Source organism: Oryctolagus cuniculus, chromosome 15, assembly GCF_051225735.1.
Source record: "Oryctolagus cuniculus isolate XC-2025 breed Fujian yellow rabbit chromosome 15, ASM5122573v1, whole genome shotgun sequence".
In the NCBI taxonomy this organism is placed as follows: domain Eukaryota; kingdom Metazoa; phylum Chordata; class Mammalia; order Lagomorpha; family Leporidae; genus Oryctolagus; species Oryctolagus cuniculus.
In genome coordinates, this window is record NC_142881.1 from 46,947,815 (window position 1) to 46,968,439 (window position 20,625).

Below are 20,625 nucleotides of genomic sequence, written 5' to 3' on the forward strand. Positions count from 1 at the left end.
TTATAGTTCCTATTATTAAACATTTTCCATTTTAAATTTCTCATCACACTATTTATTGTGTCAACTATATGACTCACTGCCCAAATCAGCTCTTTTAGATACTTGTTAAGTCATCATTTATTAAACCTGAGATCTATGAATGAAATAATTATGTCTAAGCAATTTGGAGGCTTGAGAGGATAGCGTGAACTCCAGGTATTGATTTTCACCCTTCAATCCAAATAAAGCATATTGGTCTGGTTTAGAAACTAACTTATGTAAAGTCAGTGTTTTTGAGGGTAATTCAATTGTACTTTATATAATGAGAATACCAAGTACTCAGTTTAGAAGACAATATGTTTAAATGTATCTCAAGTTTAAAATTTTTTGAGAAAAAAATGTTCTTGAGATATTCTGTGAAATTTAAAATCATTTCCATATTTCATAAAAATTCATCAGAGAAAGAATTGGTGTTTAGGTTTTTAAAAACAGTCTATTATTTTATCTAGGACAGAACTGTGGCATAGCAGATTAAAGCCGCCACCTGCAGTACTGGCATCCCATATGGGTGCTGGTTCCCATGCCGGCTGCTCCACTTCTGATCTAGCTCTTTGCTAGGGCCTGGGGAAGCAGTAGAAGATGGGCCAAGCCCTTGGGCCCCTGCATCCAGAAGATTCCCAGAAGAAACTCCTGGCTCTTGGCTTGGGATCAGCACAGCTCCAGCCATTACGGCCATCTGGGGAGTGAATCTTCAGATGGAAGACCTCTCTCTCTGCCTCTGCCTCTCTGTAACTCTGTCTTTCAAATAAATAAATAAATCTTAAAAAAAAAAGCATATCTAGAGAGTAATTCTAATATGAAGGTTGAATCTTGAAACTAATGGCCCTTGCTCTGTTCTACATTTTAAAGATTGGCCTTTGGGTCTACTGGAATAACAAGTAGAAACATACCTAAGATATTTTCAACTGCCCACAAAAGCTAGACTAGCAAAACAGCTTTTGTATGTGAGTAGTGTGAAAGTAAAAAATAAAGTCAATTATTAACACATCAATGTTCAGTATTTCAAAGCATAGAAGAAAAAGAAAAATATTGAATAAGAAAATATATGGAGGTTTCTGTTTTGTATTCTAATGATTGTGTATAGGTGTCTGGACAGAATATTTGGAAACAATAAATGCATAGACATACGTTTAGTATATAGATGTTTGTTTAAATGTAAAACATGTTTTTCCAAGGTTTTGGTGCAGCAAATTAAGCCACAGCTTGCAACACTGGAATCTCACATCACAGTGCAGGTTCAAGTCCCAGCTGCTATGCCTCCAATTCAGCTCCCTGCTAATGCATCTGGAAATGAAGCAGAAGATGGCCCAAGGGCTTGTATTCCTGCCATTCATGGAGGAGTCCTGGATGAAGTTCCAGCCTCCTGGCTTCCACCCGGCCCAGCCCTAGGGGTTACAGTCATTTAGGGAGTGGAACAGCAGATGAGAGATTTCTTTCTCTCTGTCTTCTTTCTCTCTGTCACTCTTTCAAATAAACAAATAATTTTGTATAAAGCAGGTTTACATGTTTTCTATTAACTGATTTAAAAAGATAAACATAATTAGTGGTTAGTTCTGAATACCTATAAGATTTTGGTTGGCAAGGACATAATTCCTATTCATACCTATAGGATATCTTTAATAATTACATGGATAATAAACTGTTGCTTTCTCTCCTCCACATGTTAAAAAATATGAAGTTGTTCCTGATGAGAACAGCTCAAGATACTATTGGATGTATTTATCTGGCATTTTCTACTTAAACCACTTTGATGATTTCATATTGTATGGGAATCCCCATGTGCTTTCGAAGTAAGTATAGATTTTTAACTTTACAATTGTGCTTTAAAATAAAAGTAATGAATGTTTTCATTTCTGAGTAGAATGTAAAATATATTTGTATGCATATGATGATACTTCAAAACATTCATAGAAAAATGGCATGAAAATATAACACTCATCTTACACAAACTTTTTGAAGACCCCATATTCCTGTGTGTATGCATGTACATATATACATATAAATACATACATATCATGTGCATGTAATTTAATACTTTTATGTATTTCTTAATAGAATTTTTATAATCACTGCTTTTTCATACTTTCCATTTGAAAGTTATATTTACTTTCCGTAATAGGAATATGAATGGAAAAATGCTAAGCTTTTGACAATAGTATTAGCTAATATTTATTAGGCTACCGTGATTCATAAAGTACAAAGCAAATATGCATACATTTTGTTCATGTGAAACCTTATATCCCCACTTTAACATGGGTATGTTACTGTTTCAATTTCACAGATAAGGATACTGAGACACAAAAGAAGTCATTCAATTTTTCAAACAAGTAAACCAGAAGAAGAGCCAAAATCTGAAATATGACAAAGTGTCTCTTGAGTGTGGATCTAAAGTACTCAGTTAATCCCTTGTAGTACTCATCTATCAATCAATTGCCACTTTGACTTTTCTTTCTCTGGGCCTTGGATTTCGCAAATGAAATTGTAGCTGGTAAATTGCAACTTCCTGGGATAATTTTATGATTTTTGTACCTCTCTTTGGCTCAGAAGTATCCCTATATGGGGAGATAATAGTGTTATTTCTGGCAGATAATCCTTTGGCAGGCATCTATAAGTAAATCGTAAGATAGACCCTTAGAAATTTGTAGTCATGTTTTGCCATCCTTTGCAGAAAACCATTCTCATTTTGAGAAAGAAAGAACTTTTGACTTGCCATTGGATCATAGTAGAAGGTGTACACTTGACCATGTTTAACTGAAATTCCAGTCAGGGGGTTAGGGGGATGGCATTTAGTACAACAGTTAAGACAATACTTCTTAAAATGTATTTATTTATCTAGGCAGAGTTACAGAGAGAGAGAGAGAGAAGGATAGGCATAGAGAGAGGACTTGCATCCACTGGTTCACTCCCTAGATAGTTGCACTGGCCAGAGATTCGCCAATCAGAAGCCAGTAGCTTCTTTTGGGTCTCCCAGGCAGGTACAGGAGCCCAAGCACTGGGCCATCTTCTACAGCTTTCAAAGGCATATATGAAGAGAGGTGGATTGGAAGAGGAGCAGCCAGGACATAAACCAGCACCCACATGGGATGCTGGTGCCACAGGCAGAGGCTTAACCTACTATGTCACATCATCGACCCCCAAGGCACCACTTGGGATGCTTGAATCTCAAGTTGGAGAGCCTGAGTTCATGTCTTGGCTTTGCTTCCAATCTACGTCCCTACTAATGTTCACCCTGGGATGCAGCAGGTGGTAGCTTAAGCATGTGAGTCACTGTTACCCACATGAGAGACCCAGACTGAGTTCCAGGCTCCTGGTTTCAGACTGGCCCAGTCCTGGTGGTTGCAAGCATTTAGAAAGTGAATCCTTGAATAGAATCAATCCTCTCTCTCTCTCTCTCTCTCTTTCTCTTTCTCTTTCTCTCTCTTTGTGTGTGTTCGTATGTGTGTATAAGTTGTATGTATCTTTCATTCAAAATAAAAATAAACATAATGTAAAAAAAAACCCAGGTAAGTGTATTTAAAAAAAAAGTCCCTATGGGATCTGAGCTGCCCATCATCAGATAGGTGTTGTCTGACTAATCAACCACAAAGTTGGAAAAAACACAGAAGGTCTCTGTCACCAACAGGCACGAAATTGGGCTCAGAGCTTGGGCTGTGGCACAGTGAGTAAAGATACCACTTGCGATGAGGACATATGGGTGCAGGTTTGAGTTCTGGCTGCTCCACTTCCAATCCAGATTCCTGCTAACGTGCCTGGAAAAGAAAATGGCCCAAGTACTTGGGCCCCTGCACCCAAATGGGAAACTCAGAAAAAGCTCCTGTCTCCTGGCTTCAGATCAGCCAAGCTCTGGCTGTTGCTGCCATCTGGGAAGTGAACCTGCAGATGGAAGATCTCTGTCTTTCTCTGTCTTCGCACCCCACTCCAAGGCACTGTCTCTCTCTCTCGCTCTCTCTCTCTCTCTCTCTCACACACACACACACACACTCCGCCTTTCAAATAAACAAATAAATCTCAAATTAAAAAAAAATGCTCTAAAAGATTCCTGAAGTCAGAAATGTGTATCATAAGTAAGTGATTCATGACCATAATCCTTACTATTGCTACATTTGTATTTTGTGTCAATCAATACAAATAATTGACTAAAGAAGAAAAAAAATCTGCTTGTTTTAAACGATTTTGAATGATATTCTTGCGCCAACTGAAAAGTGGTCTCTGAAGCTTTCACCAAAAACAGAAAATAGATAAATGAAGGTACTTCAGAAAATTTGTGGAAAATGGAATTAAAAGGTAAGCTTATTTTGCGTAAATTGAAGGTATACTATTGCAAAAAAAATTAAAAGAAAATAAAGGAAACAAAGAAAGGGAGAGTGAGGCAGGGAGGGAGGGAAGTATCATTGTACTCTTGGAATCATATCTATGAAACTCTTGAAATTTGTTCTCTGTATATTAATAACTAAAACCTGCAATATGAAACATTTTGATATTCAGGCATACTTTTTTCATAATCTGCATTTTCTACAAACTTTTTGAAGACCACTCATAATTTCTTATCAATGTCACAGTTGCTAAAATTAATAGTTTCTACATATAAAACAGTGATTTTTTTTTTTTTTTTTTTTTTTTTTTTTTGACAGGCAGAGTGGACAGTGAGAGAGAGAGACAGAGAGAAAGGTCTTACTTCTTACTTTTGCCATTGGTTCACCCTCCAATGGCTGCCACGGCCAGCGCGCTGCGGCCGGCTCATTGCGCTGATCCGAAGCCAGGAGCCAAGTGCTTCTCCTGGTCTCCCATGGGGTGAAGGGCCCAAGGACTTGGGCCATCCTCCACTGCACTCCTGGGCCATAGCAGAGAGCTGGCCTGGAAGAGGGGCAACCGGGACAGAATCCGGCACCCCGACTGGGACTAGAACCCGGTGTGCCGGTGCCACAAGGCAGAGGATTAGCCTATTGAGCCACGGCATGGCAAAACAGTGATTTCTAATCAGAGAAATACTTGAATTTATAGGTGAAGCAGTAATGTTTCAAATTGCTGGATTTTAGTCCTCTCACAATCAATCATGAATTTTAGTTGATCTGCCTCAACTGAAAAAAAAATAAGGAATCAAAGAGTAAGGGATGGTTAATTTGAGAATTTAATTGGCAATTTGGGATAGGCTGAAATCAAAGAAATAATTATTTTCCTAGGACTCATAATAGGTTTCCAAAAACAAATAGTGTTAACTGAATATCACCTATTCATTGTGGAACATCACTTCTCATACGTCATGACTCAAGGTAGGAAAAGAACGTTCAGATATTTGTAAAAAGAAAAAAAAATCCATTTCCATCCTTACTACTCATTAGAGGACAGAAAATTACAGGAATTACTTGATCATTGGTAATTCAAAAGTAGAATAAACTTTGCTTATAACACTGTTCTGTAAAGCTTATTCACTAGAAAGAAACTTTGAACTGTTTCTAAGATTTGGGACAGAATCACAAGAGTACCATTTCACTTACTCATGCTTAGTTAGTACCTCATTTACACTTTTAGTCTGACTATTGTCAATCAAAGTCTTCATCCTCTAAATACTTTTAAGAATAGCAGAAGAACCTTGTAGAGATTACTGATGGAGAGCTGCTTCCTCACAATAATGTCTACATCTTGTCTATCCTAGAGTATGAAGATAAAACCAAGCACACTAATCCACATTTTCACCAAAGCATGCTCTATGAAAATGATAATTTTATTAAAAGTGAAAGTACTTATAATGATTTCTCTAAAATGTGTCATGTAGTATTGAATCTTCCCTTTTGTTAGTGATATTTTGAAGATAACAAAATATTAAAAATGATAATTGATTAATTTTGATGGCATTACCAAATCAAACTTCCAGACTCAGTATTGATCTATGATGAGAAATCATCATGTTGATCTTTGGGAACATTGTAATAATCCTCTATTATGAGTTAAATGAGAAGCAAAACACTCAACTGTGCACAAAAAGACAATTCAAATCTCAGGTTTGTAGATGTATAAATTTTCTATAGGAAAATATTGGAAGAATACTGGGAAAAACAATACCATTATTAAGATTTGGAATGCACTTACAATGCAAAGAGCCTTGTTCCCAAAGTGTCCAAAATTAAACAAACAGGGTTTAACGATAAGCAAGCCAGCACTTGAAAGAGAGAATAAGAATTTATGGCATGCAAAATGCAGAATCCAGAAAATAAAAACAAGGATTCATGCTAAGAAAAACCTTTGCCTATGGCCATCAATGGCAAGCAGTTTTGGTAGACTGAAAAGAAAGCTCTTTTAATATATTAGCATATCTCCACATTCTGTTAAATAAATCCATTTGTAGTTTTACCAAGCTCAGAGTACTTTCAGGGTGCACAGCCTATAACAATTCCCAAAACCTTTTATTATTAACTTCAGTATAATTAAGTAATTCATTTTCACTTGTTCTAAGTAATAAGTATGCACTATTTGCTTAAACTACATACCTAATATGAATATAAATACCAGCTTTGGTGCATACTTCAAAGTTTTGTGAAATAACAATAAGATGAAGGGATAGCAAGTCTTTCATATTCATTAATCCACATAGCACACTTACATTTAATTGAATTACATTATCAATTCCATTTAGGAATACTTGGAATTTGAATATTTGTTTTATAAATTACCGCAGGAAGCATTTGAAGTCCAAACAGTGTTCAAATCATTTTGGGATTACTATTTTCATCTAGTGCTAAGAATGCTGAGAGTGCTGATTACCGTACTGTATTCAAAAGTAGGGATAGTGATCCATTTCAGATTCTCTGTGTCCTAACACAGAAGAAAACTCAGAGCCCAATGGCTTCTGCAACATAAATCAATACTATAGCAGCCAATATTTGAAAATGAGGAACAGAAGCCTTAGACTTGTTAATGCTGAAATGAAACTGGAAAGAAAGGCCTTAGGGAATAGGGGATGGTGGAATCTAAAGCCTCAAGAGAGTGTGCATGGGAAACAGCAGATGGATAAACAGGGCTTAGAATAGTTCTATACAGAGAAACTCCCAAGAGCTTTACTCCAAAGCTAGTAGTCAATGTTTGAGCTTCTTCTACCTCTGAGTGCCTAAATAACCCATCAGGGAATCACTCGTTAAACAACAGAAAACATTTGCACAAGAAAAGCACAAACATTGTGTTGGATGTATAATGGGATTTAAAAAAAAAAAAAAAGGCTTAAAAACTGTGTCCATTATTGCTTTGCAGCAAGCTAAGTTGCTGTCTGCAAGGCCAGCATCCCATGTGGGCACCAGCTCAAATCCTGGCTATGCCACTTCAATTCAGCTCCCTGCTTACGCACCTGAGAAAGCAGATTACATGGTCACAGGTGCTTCAGCTCTTAAACACCCAACTGGGAGACCCAGATGGAGTTCTAGACTCCTGTCTTTGGTCTGGCCTAGCCCCGGCCATTGCCATCATTTGGAGAGTGAACCAATGGATGGGAGATCTCTCTTTCTGTGTGTATCTATTCTTCTTTGTAACTCTGCTTTTCAAATATATAATTATTTACAACAAAAAACAAAGCTTAACCCAAGAACCCATAGCCCCTTCCCAATTCTATTTTAGCTCCATGAACAGTATTTCTGCCTTTGCATCATCCTAATTCACTTCTCTCATTCTTTTCATCTTCCTTAAGTCTAAATATTGGTGACCTGTCAGCTATCTGAGGTGCACAAGGATTTTGTTTGACTTATTAAATGAATCGAAGTTTTAAACAGAATTACTTCTCTCTAATAGGCAGAATTTCCCATTCCTGTGAAAAACTTTAAGAACCACTTTTCTACAAGATTACACAGGCGAATGGGACTTTTTTTTCCTTGTACTAAATGAGGGATCTTCCACCAAAAAATTACAGGAAATACATATTAAGGAAAAGTATGTACAGACTTTAAAAAAGTATTTCGTACCAAAATAAACTCAGATTAAAAAATAAGTATTGGCCGGCGCCGCGGCTCACTAGGCTAATCCTCCGCCTAGCGGCGCCGGCACACCGGGTTCTAGTCCCGGTCGGGGCGCCGGATTCTGTCCCGGTTGCCCCTCTTCCAGGCCAGCTCTCTGCTGTGGCCAGGGAGTGCAGTGGAGGATGGCCCAGGTGCTTGGGCCCTGCACCCCATGGGAGACCAGGAAAAGCACCTGGCTCCTGGCTCCTGCCATCGGATCAGCCGCAGTGGCCATTGGAGGGTGAACCAACGGCAAAAAGGAAGACCTTTCTCTCTGTCTCTCTCTCTCACTGTCCACTCTGCCTGTCAAAAAATAAAAAAAAAATAAGTATTTAGGTATTCGTTTATATTTATTTGAGAAGCAGAGAGAGACATAAATCTTATCTGCTGACTCACTTCCCTAAATGACCACAGCAGCTAGAGCTAGCCAATGCCAAAGCTGGCTGCCAGTAATGCAATCTTCTCTGTAGGTGGTAGGAATGCAAATACTTGAGCCACCTTCAAGGATCTATAGTGGCAAGAATCTGGAATTGGGGATAGAACCAGGATTCGAACTCTGGCACTCCAGTTTATTACCTGCTAGGTAAAACACTGTCCCATAAACTGAATTTTTCATTCTATTTTTCCATGAACTTTTTGAAGCACTTATCTTACTTCACAGGCTCATTCTTTGTGCTCCTTAATAGTCTTTTCAGAGAAAGTCAATACTAGCTTCAGCTGTCTGCCTCAATGATCTGTGATTGAAATACCCTATTTATAGTTTACTATAATAGCTTCATTGGGGAAAAAGAGTGTTTGTGTGTGTTTGTGTGTTAAATAACTTCATTTAATGCAATTTACACATTACTTTTAAAAAAAAAAGATTTCCTTATTTATTTGGAAGTCAAAGAGAGGGAGAGAGCCTTCCATCTGCTAATTCACTCCTTGAGATGGCTACAGTAGCCAGCACTGGGCCAGGCTAAAACCAGGAGCCAGCAGCTTCATCCAGGACTCCTACATGGGTGGCAGCGTCCCAGGCACTTAGGCCATCTTCTGCTGCTTTGCCAGGCCATTAGCATGGAGCTGGATCAGAAGTGGAGCAGCCAGGACATGAACCAGCAGCCATATGCGATGTCAGCATTGCAGGCGGCAGCTTAACCTGCTACAACACAACGCTGGCACCTGGACATTACTTTTAAACATGAGGTTAAAATAAAAATTTTAAACAAAAATAAAAAATATAATCAGAAAATATATTATACCCTCCAATGCACTGTTCATTTCCATAAAAAAAAAAAACAGGGGCTTCATTGCATAATTCAGTATCTTCCTCATAGTAAATACCATTAACATCCTGAAATGTAAACAGTAACTGAAGGGCCACACACTTTTACAGAACATTTTCTCTTTGGAAAGATGACCTAATATGCTAGTCTTTTGAACTTTCATTTTCTTTGTGTATTTCTTCTGTCCTTTATCACTAAGATCATTCCATAAGTTCTAGAATTCCATTGCATATTCAGTGCTGGCCAACAACAAGAAAAGAAAGATCATAAACGTGACTGAATATTAATAAAATTCTAGACAACTTGTTTGAAAACTAACATTTTCTTAATGTTCAGAAACTGTACAATTTACTTATTTCAGTTGTATATTTAGAAGATTTACAGCTTCTGATCTTTTAGAAAATGATTCTTTGGTACAAATGAAAATATGCACAATGTCATGTTCCATATGTAGGTTCACCAATAACAAATACAGCAAAATTGCTTTCTATTAGAATGACAGTCTGTAGTCTTAAGGCAACAATAATACGATGATTAAAATACAGTAAGAAATTGACACTTTTTTTTATACAACCTGAGATCTAAAATTGGCAAATGTATGAGATTTGGGTAGTTTCACGTAATCCTTTCATAATTTATAGGAAAATTATTTCCTCATCAATATGTGGATATCTTTCACTGTTAATAACTTACAATAACTTAGATAAGTAAATAATGGGATAAAAAATGACTCTGCTATCATGATTTTGATGTTATGCAATACCAAAAAGCAAATCGTCTCTTGTAAAGAGACCATTAACCTCCTAAAATTTTAATTTTCTTAGTAATTAAGAAACAAATTAGGATTCCATGTAATTACAGAACTGAAGAGAAATCTATTCCCTGTTGATCTTGAAAACAGAATTGTCGCATTGCATTATTGATCACTTGCTTGGTATCAATATTGATTATCCCATATAGCCCTGCATATAATCCTAGACATGTTAATGTAGTTTAAGCAAGTTCAGTGGTTATAAATTTATCAGAATCTTGGTAAAAATTCTTCATCACAAGAATTGTTATGCTTTATACGAATATAAGGTTATAGCAAAATGTAATATATAATATATTTTCAATATTTTCTTTCTTTTTTTAAGATTTATTTTATTTGAAAGTCAGAATTACACAGAAAGAGAGAGGAGAGGCAGAGAAAGAGAGAGAGAGAGGAGAGGCAGAGAAAAAGAGAGAGAGGTCTTCCATCCGATGATTCACTCCCTAATTGGCTACAACGGCCAGAGCTGCGCTGATCCGAAGCCAGGAGCCAGAAGCTTCTTCCGGGTCTCCCACGTGGGTGCAGGGACCCAAGGACTTGGGTCATCTTCTACTGCTTTCCCAGGCCACAGCAGAGAGCTTGATTGGAAGTAGAGCAGCCAGGTCTCTAACCGGCACCCTTATGGGCTGCCTGAGCTCCAGGCCAGGGTGTTAACCTGCTGCACACAGCGCAGGCCCCTTCAATATTTTCTTTTAATTTGTCTTTTAGTTTTCCCAAATTTCACAAATAATCAAAATCTATTCATAATAATTCTTGGATTTACTAATGAAAACCATCATAAAAGAGTAAAGTCTGTTTACCTTGGCATTAGGAAAATACTGCAGAACAGTAGCAGCTCACAAGTTCCTAAACAAAATAACTACTGAGACAAAGCCAGTAGAGGGTTAAAGCACCACCTGCAATGCCAGCATCTTTTGCTGATGTCAGTTTGTGTCCTGGTTGCTCCACTTATGATCCAGCTCCCTACTAATGTGTCTGGGAATGCAGTGGAAGATCGCCAAAGTCCTTGAGTCCATGCACTAACATGGGAGATCTGGATAGAGTTCCAGGCTCCTGGGTTATCCTAGCCCAGACTTGGCTGTTGCAGCCATTTGGGGAATAAACTACTTGATACAATATCTTTCTCTCTCTTCCCCTCCCTCTCTCCCTCTTTCCTTCCTTACTTTCTCCTCATCCCCTCCCTCCTACCCTCCCTCCCCCTCTCCACAAAGAGCCTACTCATCTTCCAATCTGATTTTTCTTCTTGCCAAAATGTCTTCTAATGACTCTACTTATCAGAAAATGTGGAAGAAGGAAGATAAATTTGAAGTTTGTAAACACTTGAATGTCCAATAAATATTTTTATCACATAACACTTTGTTTAAAGTTTGGGAATATTCTGTCTATGAGTCTAACACCTCTTTTATTAGGAGTGTGTACAATTTCTATTCGTGATATTTGGAAATGTTCAGGACATAGTTTAGCTAGCTGTTTCATATAGATTTAAGAGATATGTAATTGGCAAATATAAGGAAAGAAAAACACTTACAACTGTCTTAACATTTAATTTCTTTCTATTCCAATCCAAGTTCTGTTGACAATGGAGAAAAAGACATAAACATGCGAACAGTTTGTAAAAGAACCCTAATATCATAATTGCTTCAAACATAGGACCAATCTCTATTTCCAAGTTCTCCCTCCCCTACACAGAATCTTGAACTAAAGAAACTTTAGAGATTGAGTAACCAGCTACATTCAGTGTCCTTTAATACAACGTCTTTCACTTCCTGGAAGGATGGTAAGGTCTGCAACCTTGAAAGTGGCTGTGCCTTAGCTCTAGAATGTGTCCTTAAAAGGCATGAGAAACTTCTTCATTGAGCCAGCTATGAAATCCTTTGTTGATACTACTTTCAAATTATGGCTCTATCTCAGTATCAAATTTTATTTCCCAAATTTACTGATAGTCTGTAATATCTTTTTAATGTTGAATCCATAAAGGACCCTTAGGATGGACCTCCTAAGCTTTCACATGATGATAGTATCTTGCCACTTAATCTTAACACTTTTGTACAATTACAATGGCATGTTTTAAGCATGACAAACTCATTTTCTTTTTTTGATGCAGCACTGCATGTATCTTTATCCAGATACCAAAAAAAATGTTTAAAACAGAAATTTGGGAATCTGAATGACAACCTATATTTATTGCTAACGTAGCCATGGACTGTGCTTCAGCTTAAGTTCACAAATCAGCTTTTAAATAACCCCAGTATAATTGCTGCTGACCTCTCTCTTTCAGGTTAGGATTCCATGCTTTAAAAAATTCAAAGGTCAATGAAACCACAAAATCTAGTTCCAGAGGGAATTTTTAGACATTAGTATTTTGCTAAACACAAAAAAGTACATTCTAAGTCTGTTTCTCTATATGCATTCTCCCACCAAAATGTAATTTCACACTATGTTCAACATACTAGCTAAAATATTTCTGATGGTTGTCAAGAACCAATGAATATGTGTGTGTTCACTTGTCTCTTTAAAACATAAGCTTGGCTTTATGGCAACGGTAGAGAAAATGAACTCCTAGTTCAATCTGAGGATGATTCAATGAATTTGTCATCAATATGCTTCTGAAGACATATTCTGTTACTACCAGTTAAAAGATACAGGAAAGGAGAACAGCATTTAAAAGCAGAACTACAAATAACTCTTTTATTGAGAGTTTCTTATGGTGCCTAAAGAAAAATAGGACAAGCATTTTCATAGATTGTCTCCCAGTGTTTTTTTAGAAGATGGATGCTTGTACTCTACATTATAAAATTTGGCAGAGGTTCATTTGATGATCATATTCTTAGAAATCAAATGTAAAGAAAAGTGTAAACTATTTATTCTCTAGGTTGGTATTAATACTCTCCGTGATGACACTCAAATAACTTTGGCAGCATTCAGAGTACTTGGCAGTTTCTACAAAATATGTCAAGGAACACGTACAACATCATTACACCACATCATGTCATATTCTTCTAAAACACAAATATTGAAGTTTCATCACATGCTACTGTAGAACACTGCTATGGCAACATCTTTGCAGGTTCCTGAGATCCTTTCAAAAGTATGATCTAATCAGCACAAAAGGAAATAAAATATCCTTATTACCGTGGATATAATTACCTAGCTGGCAAAGTAAGATTGGTACTGCATATACATTAAAATAAGTTTGTTTAGTGAAACTAGATGTTCTGTTTCAGCCCAGCTTATATGTTTAAGGAAATTTAGGAACAATAAGAAAATGCAGCTCAACTACCTCTTGTGTTTATTGTTACTTGTTTCTTTACAGTTAAAAAGGGAATGTTTGAGACTGGAGTTGTGGCTGTGTGAATTAAGCTGTTGCCTGCAATGCTGTCATCCCATATGAGCACCAGTTTGAGTCTCAGATGCTCCACTTCCAATGTAACTCTGAAAATGTGCATAGAAAAGCAGCAGAAGATGGCCCAAGTGTGTCGGCCCCCGCCACTCATGTGGAAATCTCAGATTCAGATGGAGTTCCAGTCTCCTTTGCTTTTGTGACCATTTTGAGAGTGCCAGAAGATGGAATATTCTCTCTCTCTTTCTCTCTCTCCTTCCCTCCCTCCCCCTCCACTCTCACAATGGTGCCTTCCAATTAAATAAATAAATTTTATTAACTCAAGAAACTTAACAACAAGAAAAAAAATAATCCAGTTAAGAAATGGGAAAAGCACTTGAACAAGCATCTTTCAAAAGAGAAATTCAAATGGCCAACAGATCCTTGAAAAAAAAGCATGGTAACTATCAGGGAAATGCAAATCAAAAAGCTAGAATGAGGTTGTACATCATCCCCAGTTAGAATGGCTGTTATATAGAAATAAACAAACAATAAATGTTGGTGAGGATGTAGGGAAAAAGATATCCTAATCAACTATTAGTGGGAATGCAAACTGGTGCAGCCATTATGAAAGATAGCATGGAATTACCTCAGAAATCTGAAAATATATCTACCATATGACCCAGCAATCCCTCTCCTGGGAATTTACCCAAACAAAATCAAATCAGCAGGTGAAAGAGTTATCTGTTTCCCCACTCCTGGGAATTTATCCAAACCAAAAGAAATCAGCATAGTAAAGATTTATCTGCATTCCCATGTTCACTTCAACTCAATTCACAAAGGTAAGTTATGGAATCAACCCAGATATCCATCAACTGAAGACTAGATAAAGAAATTATGGTGTTTACACACTATGGAATATTACTTGGCAGTAAAAAAAAAAGAATGAAACCCTATCTTTTGCAACAAAATTGGTGCAACTGGAAGCCATTATACTTAGTGAAAGAAGCCACTCCCAAAAAGATAAATACCATATGTTTTCAGTGATCTGTGGTAACTAATAGATTACCCAAAATATAATGTATAGGAGTTAAATTGGCATTTTGAGATTCAATGATTGTTTATAGCTCTTGTCTCTACTGTTGAGGAACAGTGTTTTTTTTTTTTCTTCATACTATTTGTTGAATTCTTTACTTACAGTAATATTCATTTAATGAGTATAAAGTAAACTGCAAAGAGATCTTTGTAAAAATTAAGAGTGGGAATAGGAGAGGGAGGAGGAAGAAGGGTGGGGGCATGGGTGCAAGGAATCACTATGTTTCTAAAACTGTATGTGTAGTACTTGAAATTTGTAGATCCCAAATAAAATGTTTTTAAAAAGTTTTTCATTGCAGAGCATTTAGAAGAATGCAGGATTTTTTTATTAATTAAAACAGTTAATAATAAGTAACACACATTTCTAAATTTGGAATTAGATCCTTTTTTGTAAAAGCATTTTCATTTTTTTCTACAGAAATACTTATAATTTATATCCAATTCATTTAAGCATACTAACTCTGAAATTCTACATTTTGATTATTAATATGGGTTGATTTTAAATTATCAAAATGTTCACATTTTTGTGACTACTTAACATTGCAAATGTTCAATGAAGACACTTAAGTTTATTTAAACAGAGGCCAAAAATACTGACTGATTACAATGAATGGGAAAGAAAATGTAAGTTTTTGTCAATTCTTCAAATAGCAAAAGAACTGTATGTAATGCAACATAATAGACCCATGATGAAGTCAGCTGATGCAAATATTACATAAATTATAGAAGTTTTCAAGGAACATGTAGTTTGAATTACAGGGAAAGAAAAGTCATTATCTAAAAAAGCTACTAGAGATAATCCTTCTTAAAAACACAAAAATGGAAGAAAACATTGTTTAAAGTAGAAAGGAAGTACAAACAAACAAGCTCCACAGTAACCCTATCATGGAATCAGTAGGCAAAATGCATGACAGATTTATTCACATACTTTGAATGGTTTGCAGTCTAAACAGAGCCCAACAATATTACCATTTTGTGCTACATAACAGAGGAGGAGATTTAAAATCTTCATATATTACAATTCAGATAGGAAAGGAGAGTGCTGTAGAACAGAAACATTGATGATATCTACCTTTGGTTTTGACAAGAAATAATATATCTTTAAGATATGAATTAGGTGTTGGTTGCTAACTGCTTCAGATGGAGTGAAAATTTATACCTATTCCTCCACTTTGGATCTTGTGGCATGTTCTTTTTTTCCAAGCACTTTCAGTTTTCCTGTTAATCTCTCACAGTCACCATGTCTAATCAGCTAAGTTTAGAACATTGAAATCAGCAAAGTGACACATTGCAGTGAACTTTTTTTGTAAAAAACACTTTGTGTTTCAGTTATATGGCCACATGTATGATAATCATCTCTACCCATCCACAAGGAAAAGCTCCAATTCTAATCTGGATACCTTTTTGGGCTGACTCTGAATTCAGTAATTTCTTCTTAATCAAAACTAAACATTTCTACTCATTGGAATAGAAAATCCATATTCTCATAACATAATCCTAGTAAAAAAAAATCCAGGTAATGACATAATGCAAATCTATACAGAGAAAAAATTGAAGAGAACTGTTTATGGATGTAAGATGAAGCTTCCATTTAGATATTCTAATCTTCACAATTTGCTCATGAAAATTCAAAGAAACCTGTTAATAAGACATTCATAAAACATAAACCTCACTCACCATTCCGACTTTCTTCATCTATAGCAACTATGGTAGCTGGTGGTCCTCCCCTAGCTAGTTTGCAATCTAAAGAGAGAAAATAACCAAAAGGATGAATTAACAACTATAAGGCCACTCATTCTGTAATCAAATTCATTGAGATGAACATTAACATGTACAAAGAAGAGTAATATAACAAAATTAGCTTGCACTATTACTTTTAACACTGTATTATTTAAAAAATAGGAAGAATAAGCTAGATACCTTAAAGCATTGTAGCAAAGTCACTTTGTATACCACAGAATCATTCAAATCTTACTGAAAAACACCAGCAGAGATGACTGGAGAACAGAAGTCCTTTAGGACAGAGATAATGGGATGGTAATTTAACCCACAGAAATAACATAAAGGGATGATTAACAAGGATAAATTGTAATTAAAGCTTCACAACAGAAACAAACATAATTGGACTTTAATTGTGATAAAAGGTCTAATTAAAGAGAGTGAATAGAATTTTAATAAAGTTCTACAGAGACTAAAACAAAGACAGACAAGCAATGCTCATGAGGTTGTTTGTGATTTTTATTTTTATCATCTTACCCTCATATTGCCAGTCTGCAGTCAAAAGTATAGAGTCATCAATGAAGCAGATCAGAAAAGTGGAGGAAAGAAAGGAAGAAAGAATATATGTATATATTTAGTCAGAAGTTTCAAGATATAAAAAACCATTAAACAATACCACATACATCACCTAATGACTTGTGAAAATGGAATACACAAAATCTTTCTATCAAATTTTGTAATGCTAATTTAATACTAGCACTTAATTTGAGAACTTACATCAATGGCATTTTAGAAACTAATATGGATGAAAACAAGATACATTTAAATGTTTCTTATGGGAAGAAACATACAAATTCCTTAAGAAAAATTTATTATTCCTATCATGAAAAATTATGCAGAACAGCACCTGCCAATCGGTAGTGATGACTAATTCATTATTGCAAATACTGTTAATACCCTGCCAAGTATCTCATGGTAATGAATATAAAAATAGTGTCATGAGCATTAACATCCATGACAATTAAAATGTGAAGGTTTTGCTGGCAAGACATCCAGAGCACATTTCAGGGATATAATCCACTCTCCCAGGAGGTACTCACTAAAGATGAAAGGGCCATGTTATGCAGCTATATACAGGGCACCCTCTTGAAGAACAGCACAAATTAACTTTGTTTAAAGCCATCCAAATATGTGTGTTATGTGGAAGAGGATTTCAAGGGTTAATTATCTGTTTATAAAAAGGCTGCCACTTGTTATGCATATGCTATGAATAACAAGGCCTTTGTTCTATTTTGTGAGGCATGTACTTTCTCATATGAAGTAAGGAAACTCAAAAAGCTACAGTTTTTCTCCCTTTGTACTCATCAATATTCAAAGAGTTCTGACTCATTCTATTTTCAGATCTAATATCTTATACTCATTACACTCCTTGTTCTTCCTATACCTCTTGACATGGCCCAGTTCCTCTCTGTCACCTTGCATCATCACTAGTCTCCCAAAAATACTGTTCTTATTCTGTATTCATGCATTTGCATCATGGCAATTACCTTCCATGCACCCAAAATCAAAGGGAAAACCTTCCCTTTTCTGTGCAAAAATTATATATATATTTTCTCTGGAGTTAAAAAAATTTGGAGTGTGGGTGTTTGGTACAGTGGTTAAGACACTGTTTGGGATGCTTGCATCCCCTACCGAATGACATGCTTTCAATTTGACTCCACTGTAATTCCAGCTTCTTGCTAATGTGCACCCTGGGAAGGTGATGACTCAAGTAGTTGAGTCCCTGTCTTGTGAAAGACCTGGATACAGTTTCAGGCTCCTGAGCTCAGCATGGTCAAACTTGGCATTATGGGCATTTGGGGAGTGAACAAACTGATTGAAGACTGGTCTCTCTCTCCCTCTCTCTTCCTTCCTCCCTCCTTACCTCCTTAGTTTGCAAATTAATAAAAATAATAAATGAAAAAATTTCTTAGGAACTTCAACATTTTTCATGAAAAGACTCCAACATCCTTAATAGAATTCAACAGCCTACCCTTTGGTCACATTAAACTCCTTACTTGGTGGGATGTACCTTGTAGTTTTAAGAGTTTTCTTACCTTGAATAATTTTTTCTTTGATATCTGCCTGGCAAATCTGTACTTTCCATTGTAGAATTGGGTATTTCACCTATTTCATGAAATCCTTATAATATCTCCCATTAAGAAATTATATTTCATTCTCACACTCCCCTTATATTTTGTGTAGGTTTTCCTTCTTTATGCATTCAAAATTCACTCATTCATTCAACTAGTAGATTAGTCACTATGGAATGAACAGGGGTGTCTAGCCCAGCATTTAAACACTGATTAAGCAACCAGTTTCCCATATTAGAGTGCCTAGGTTCCACATCCAGCTCCAGCACCAGACCCCAGGTTCCCCCTAAAACATAGGTAGGAGGTAATGGCTCCTGTAGATGGGTCCTGTACCAATTTGGGAAACTGAGTTCCCAGCTTCAGCCCAGACTAACCCCATCTGTTGGGGTGCTTGGGGAGTGAACCAATGGATGAGAACTCTTTCTGTCTGTATGTCTGTCTGTTGGTCTGTCTCCCACTCAAATCAATACATTTTTAAAATAGTAAAAATATCATCAACTTCTTTCTTCAATGATCTCGGGTGGAAGGGGCAGAAAGCAGATCAAAAACACAAAACCAACCATACAGGTCCAGGATAATATGGCATACATGGAGGCAATTCTGTCGTAAATTTATTAACACAAATGACTAAAACGAACAATATATTTGATGAGTGGGAACAGAAAGCGTTTACACCAGAGTGAACTTATCTCTTAATTCAATCCCCCCCACCCAAAATTGAAGTATTTTCATTTTAACGTTAAGGATAGAGATTTTTCCTAAGCCAAATTAAAAATATACATCTCCGCATTCCTGCATAACTTTCCCACAGTTTCATTTTCATAGTTCACTCTCAAGCCACACCAAGTCAAATTTTTGTTTGCTGCACCATCTGCTGAAACATACCACCGCTTCTTCCACCAGTTAGTTTTACTTTCTTTCAAAAACTTGCCAAGGCACGGTCTCTTTCAAAAAACCAACTATATTGCCATTCAGGATTAAATGATTCTCCACCATATTTCTGCAGTGCAAATCATATTCCACAGGGTTAATTACCTCACTGGGAAAACAGCACTGTGTCTTTCTCTCCCAACAAAGGCCAAGTTTGTGCCACAGTCACCCTGGTGCCCTCAGAGCCTAGGAGAGCTGATCTTGAAAGAGCATCTGGGGAATTTTTCTCAACAGTAATGGATCCAGCTAAAGTTTCCCACTGAACATCCGTTCAGGAGCGGTACATTCCATTGTCCTCTTTATATCCTTATCAGCAGAAACAGCCTAGGAGCTGAAGCTCAAACAAATTTCCTCCTGGTCAAAACCCTTTAGAAACTCTCACTAAGCTTTATGCTTCTAGCAGGTTCCAAATTTCTCCAATAATGCATTTTTATGTACAACTGATATTTCTGAATCAGTTCAAAAATCTTTTTTAGAAATTCAGAACTAATGAAGAAACTGTCTGATATAAAAAAATCCATTAATAACATTGTTCATAACAGCCAAGCATAAGCATTTGTTTTGAAAAGATGCATTCATGAAAGTATAATCACTTTGGTTTGAAAGGAACAAAAACTTTTTAATAGCAATTAAATTAGAATTGTCTTGAGAACAAAGTTATTCAGGTTGGACTAGCCAAGGATGTATTATGCATGTAAAATATCCAAATAGAGATCAAAGTGAATACTAGAAATCAATTCGGGGATGGTGATCCTGTTCTCTACGGTCTGAGGATAATCTGGCTGCCACAGGAGAGACAGGTTAGCTGCTGGCATCTGTACCTTGGAAATGGCCCTCCTTAATCTATTTAATTTCACCCTTGACTGTCCTGGTTAAATCACAAATTCATTGTTTTCATGGCTAAAATTGCTAGCCTTTTAGGCCTCTTTCCTTTTCTAATATTCAATTTGTTGCAAAGAACAGGATATGAATATCAATACCTGAATATTCAGTGTGGCTTATTTTGGCAAATTTGTCATCAAGCTAAAATTATACCACACAATTTCACATAATCTTATAAAAGATTGGATTTAAAGCCCAAAAACCAAGTACCAGAAAGATGTGTAATGACTGTTTGTTAAGATACTCAATGCGTAACGTTTTGTGCTTGTTGTAGTCTAAAGCCCAAGACATGGTGCAGACTAGTCAGACAAATTGCATCCGTTTAAGGTCACATAGTGTGTTTTTAATAAAGCTTGCATGCTATTTACCTTTTTCACATCTTAGCATCGGCATCTCTGTCAGTGACTTGTGCTTTATAATTCCTACTCAATCCTTTCAGTGAATCTGTTTCCCAATA

The 20,625-nt window shown here is 36.4% G+C and overlaps 1 protein-coding gene across 5 annotated transcripts in view; it reads right to left on the reverse strand.

Annotated features, from left to right (window-relative positions):
* PCDH15 (protocadherin related 15) overlaps positions 1 to 20,625 on the reverse strand; it is a 1,661,037-nt gene that overhangs the window by 634,005 nt on the left and 1,006,407 nt on the right. For all 5 annotated transcript variants that reach the window (XM_089314076.1, XM_089314072.1, XM_089314075.1 and 2 more), the window contains one exon: positions 16,183 to 16,248. In XM_089314076.1, the coding sequence (XP_089170202.1) occupies positions 16,183 to 16,248 (66 nt within the window). The remainder of the gene's footprint in view (positions 1 to 16,182; positions 16,249 to 20,625) is intronic.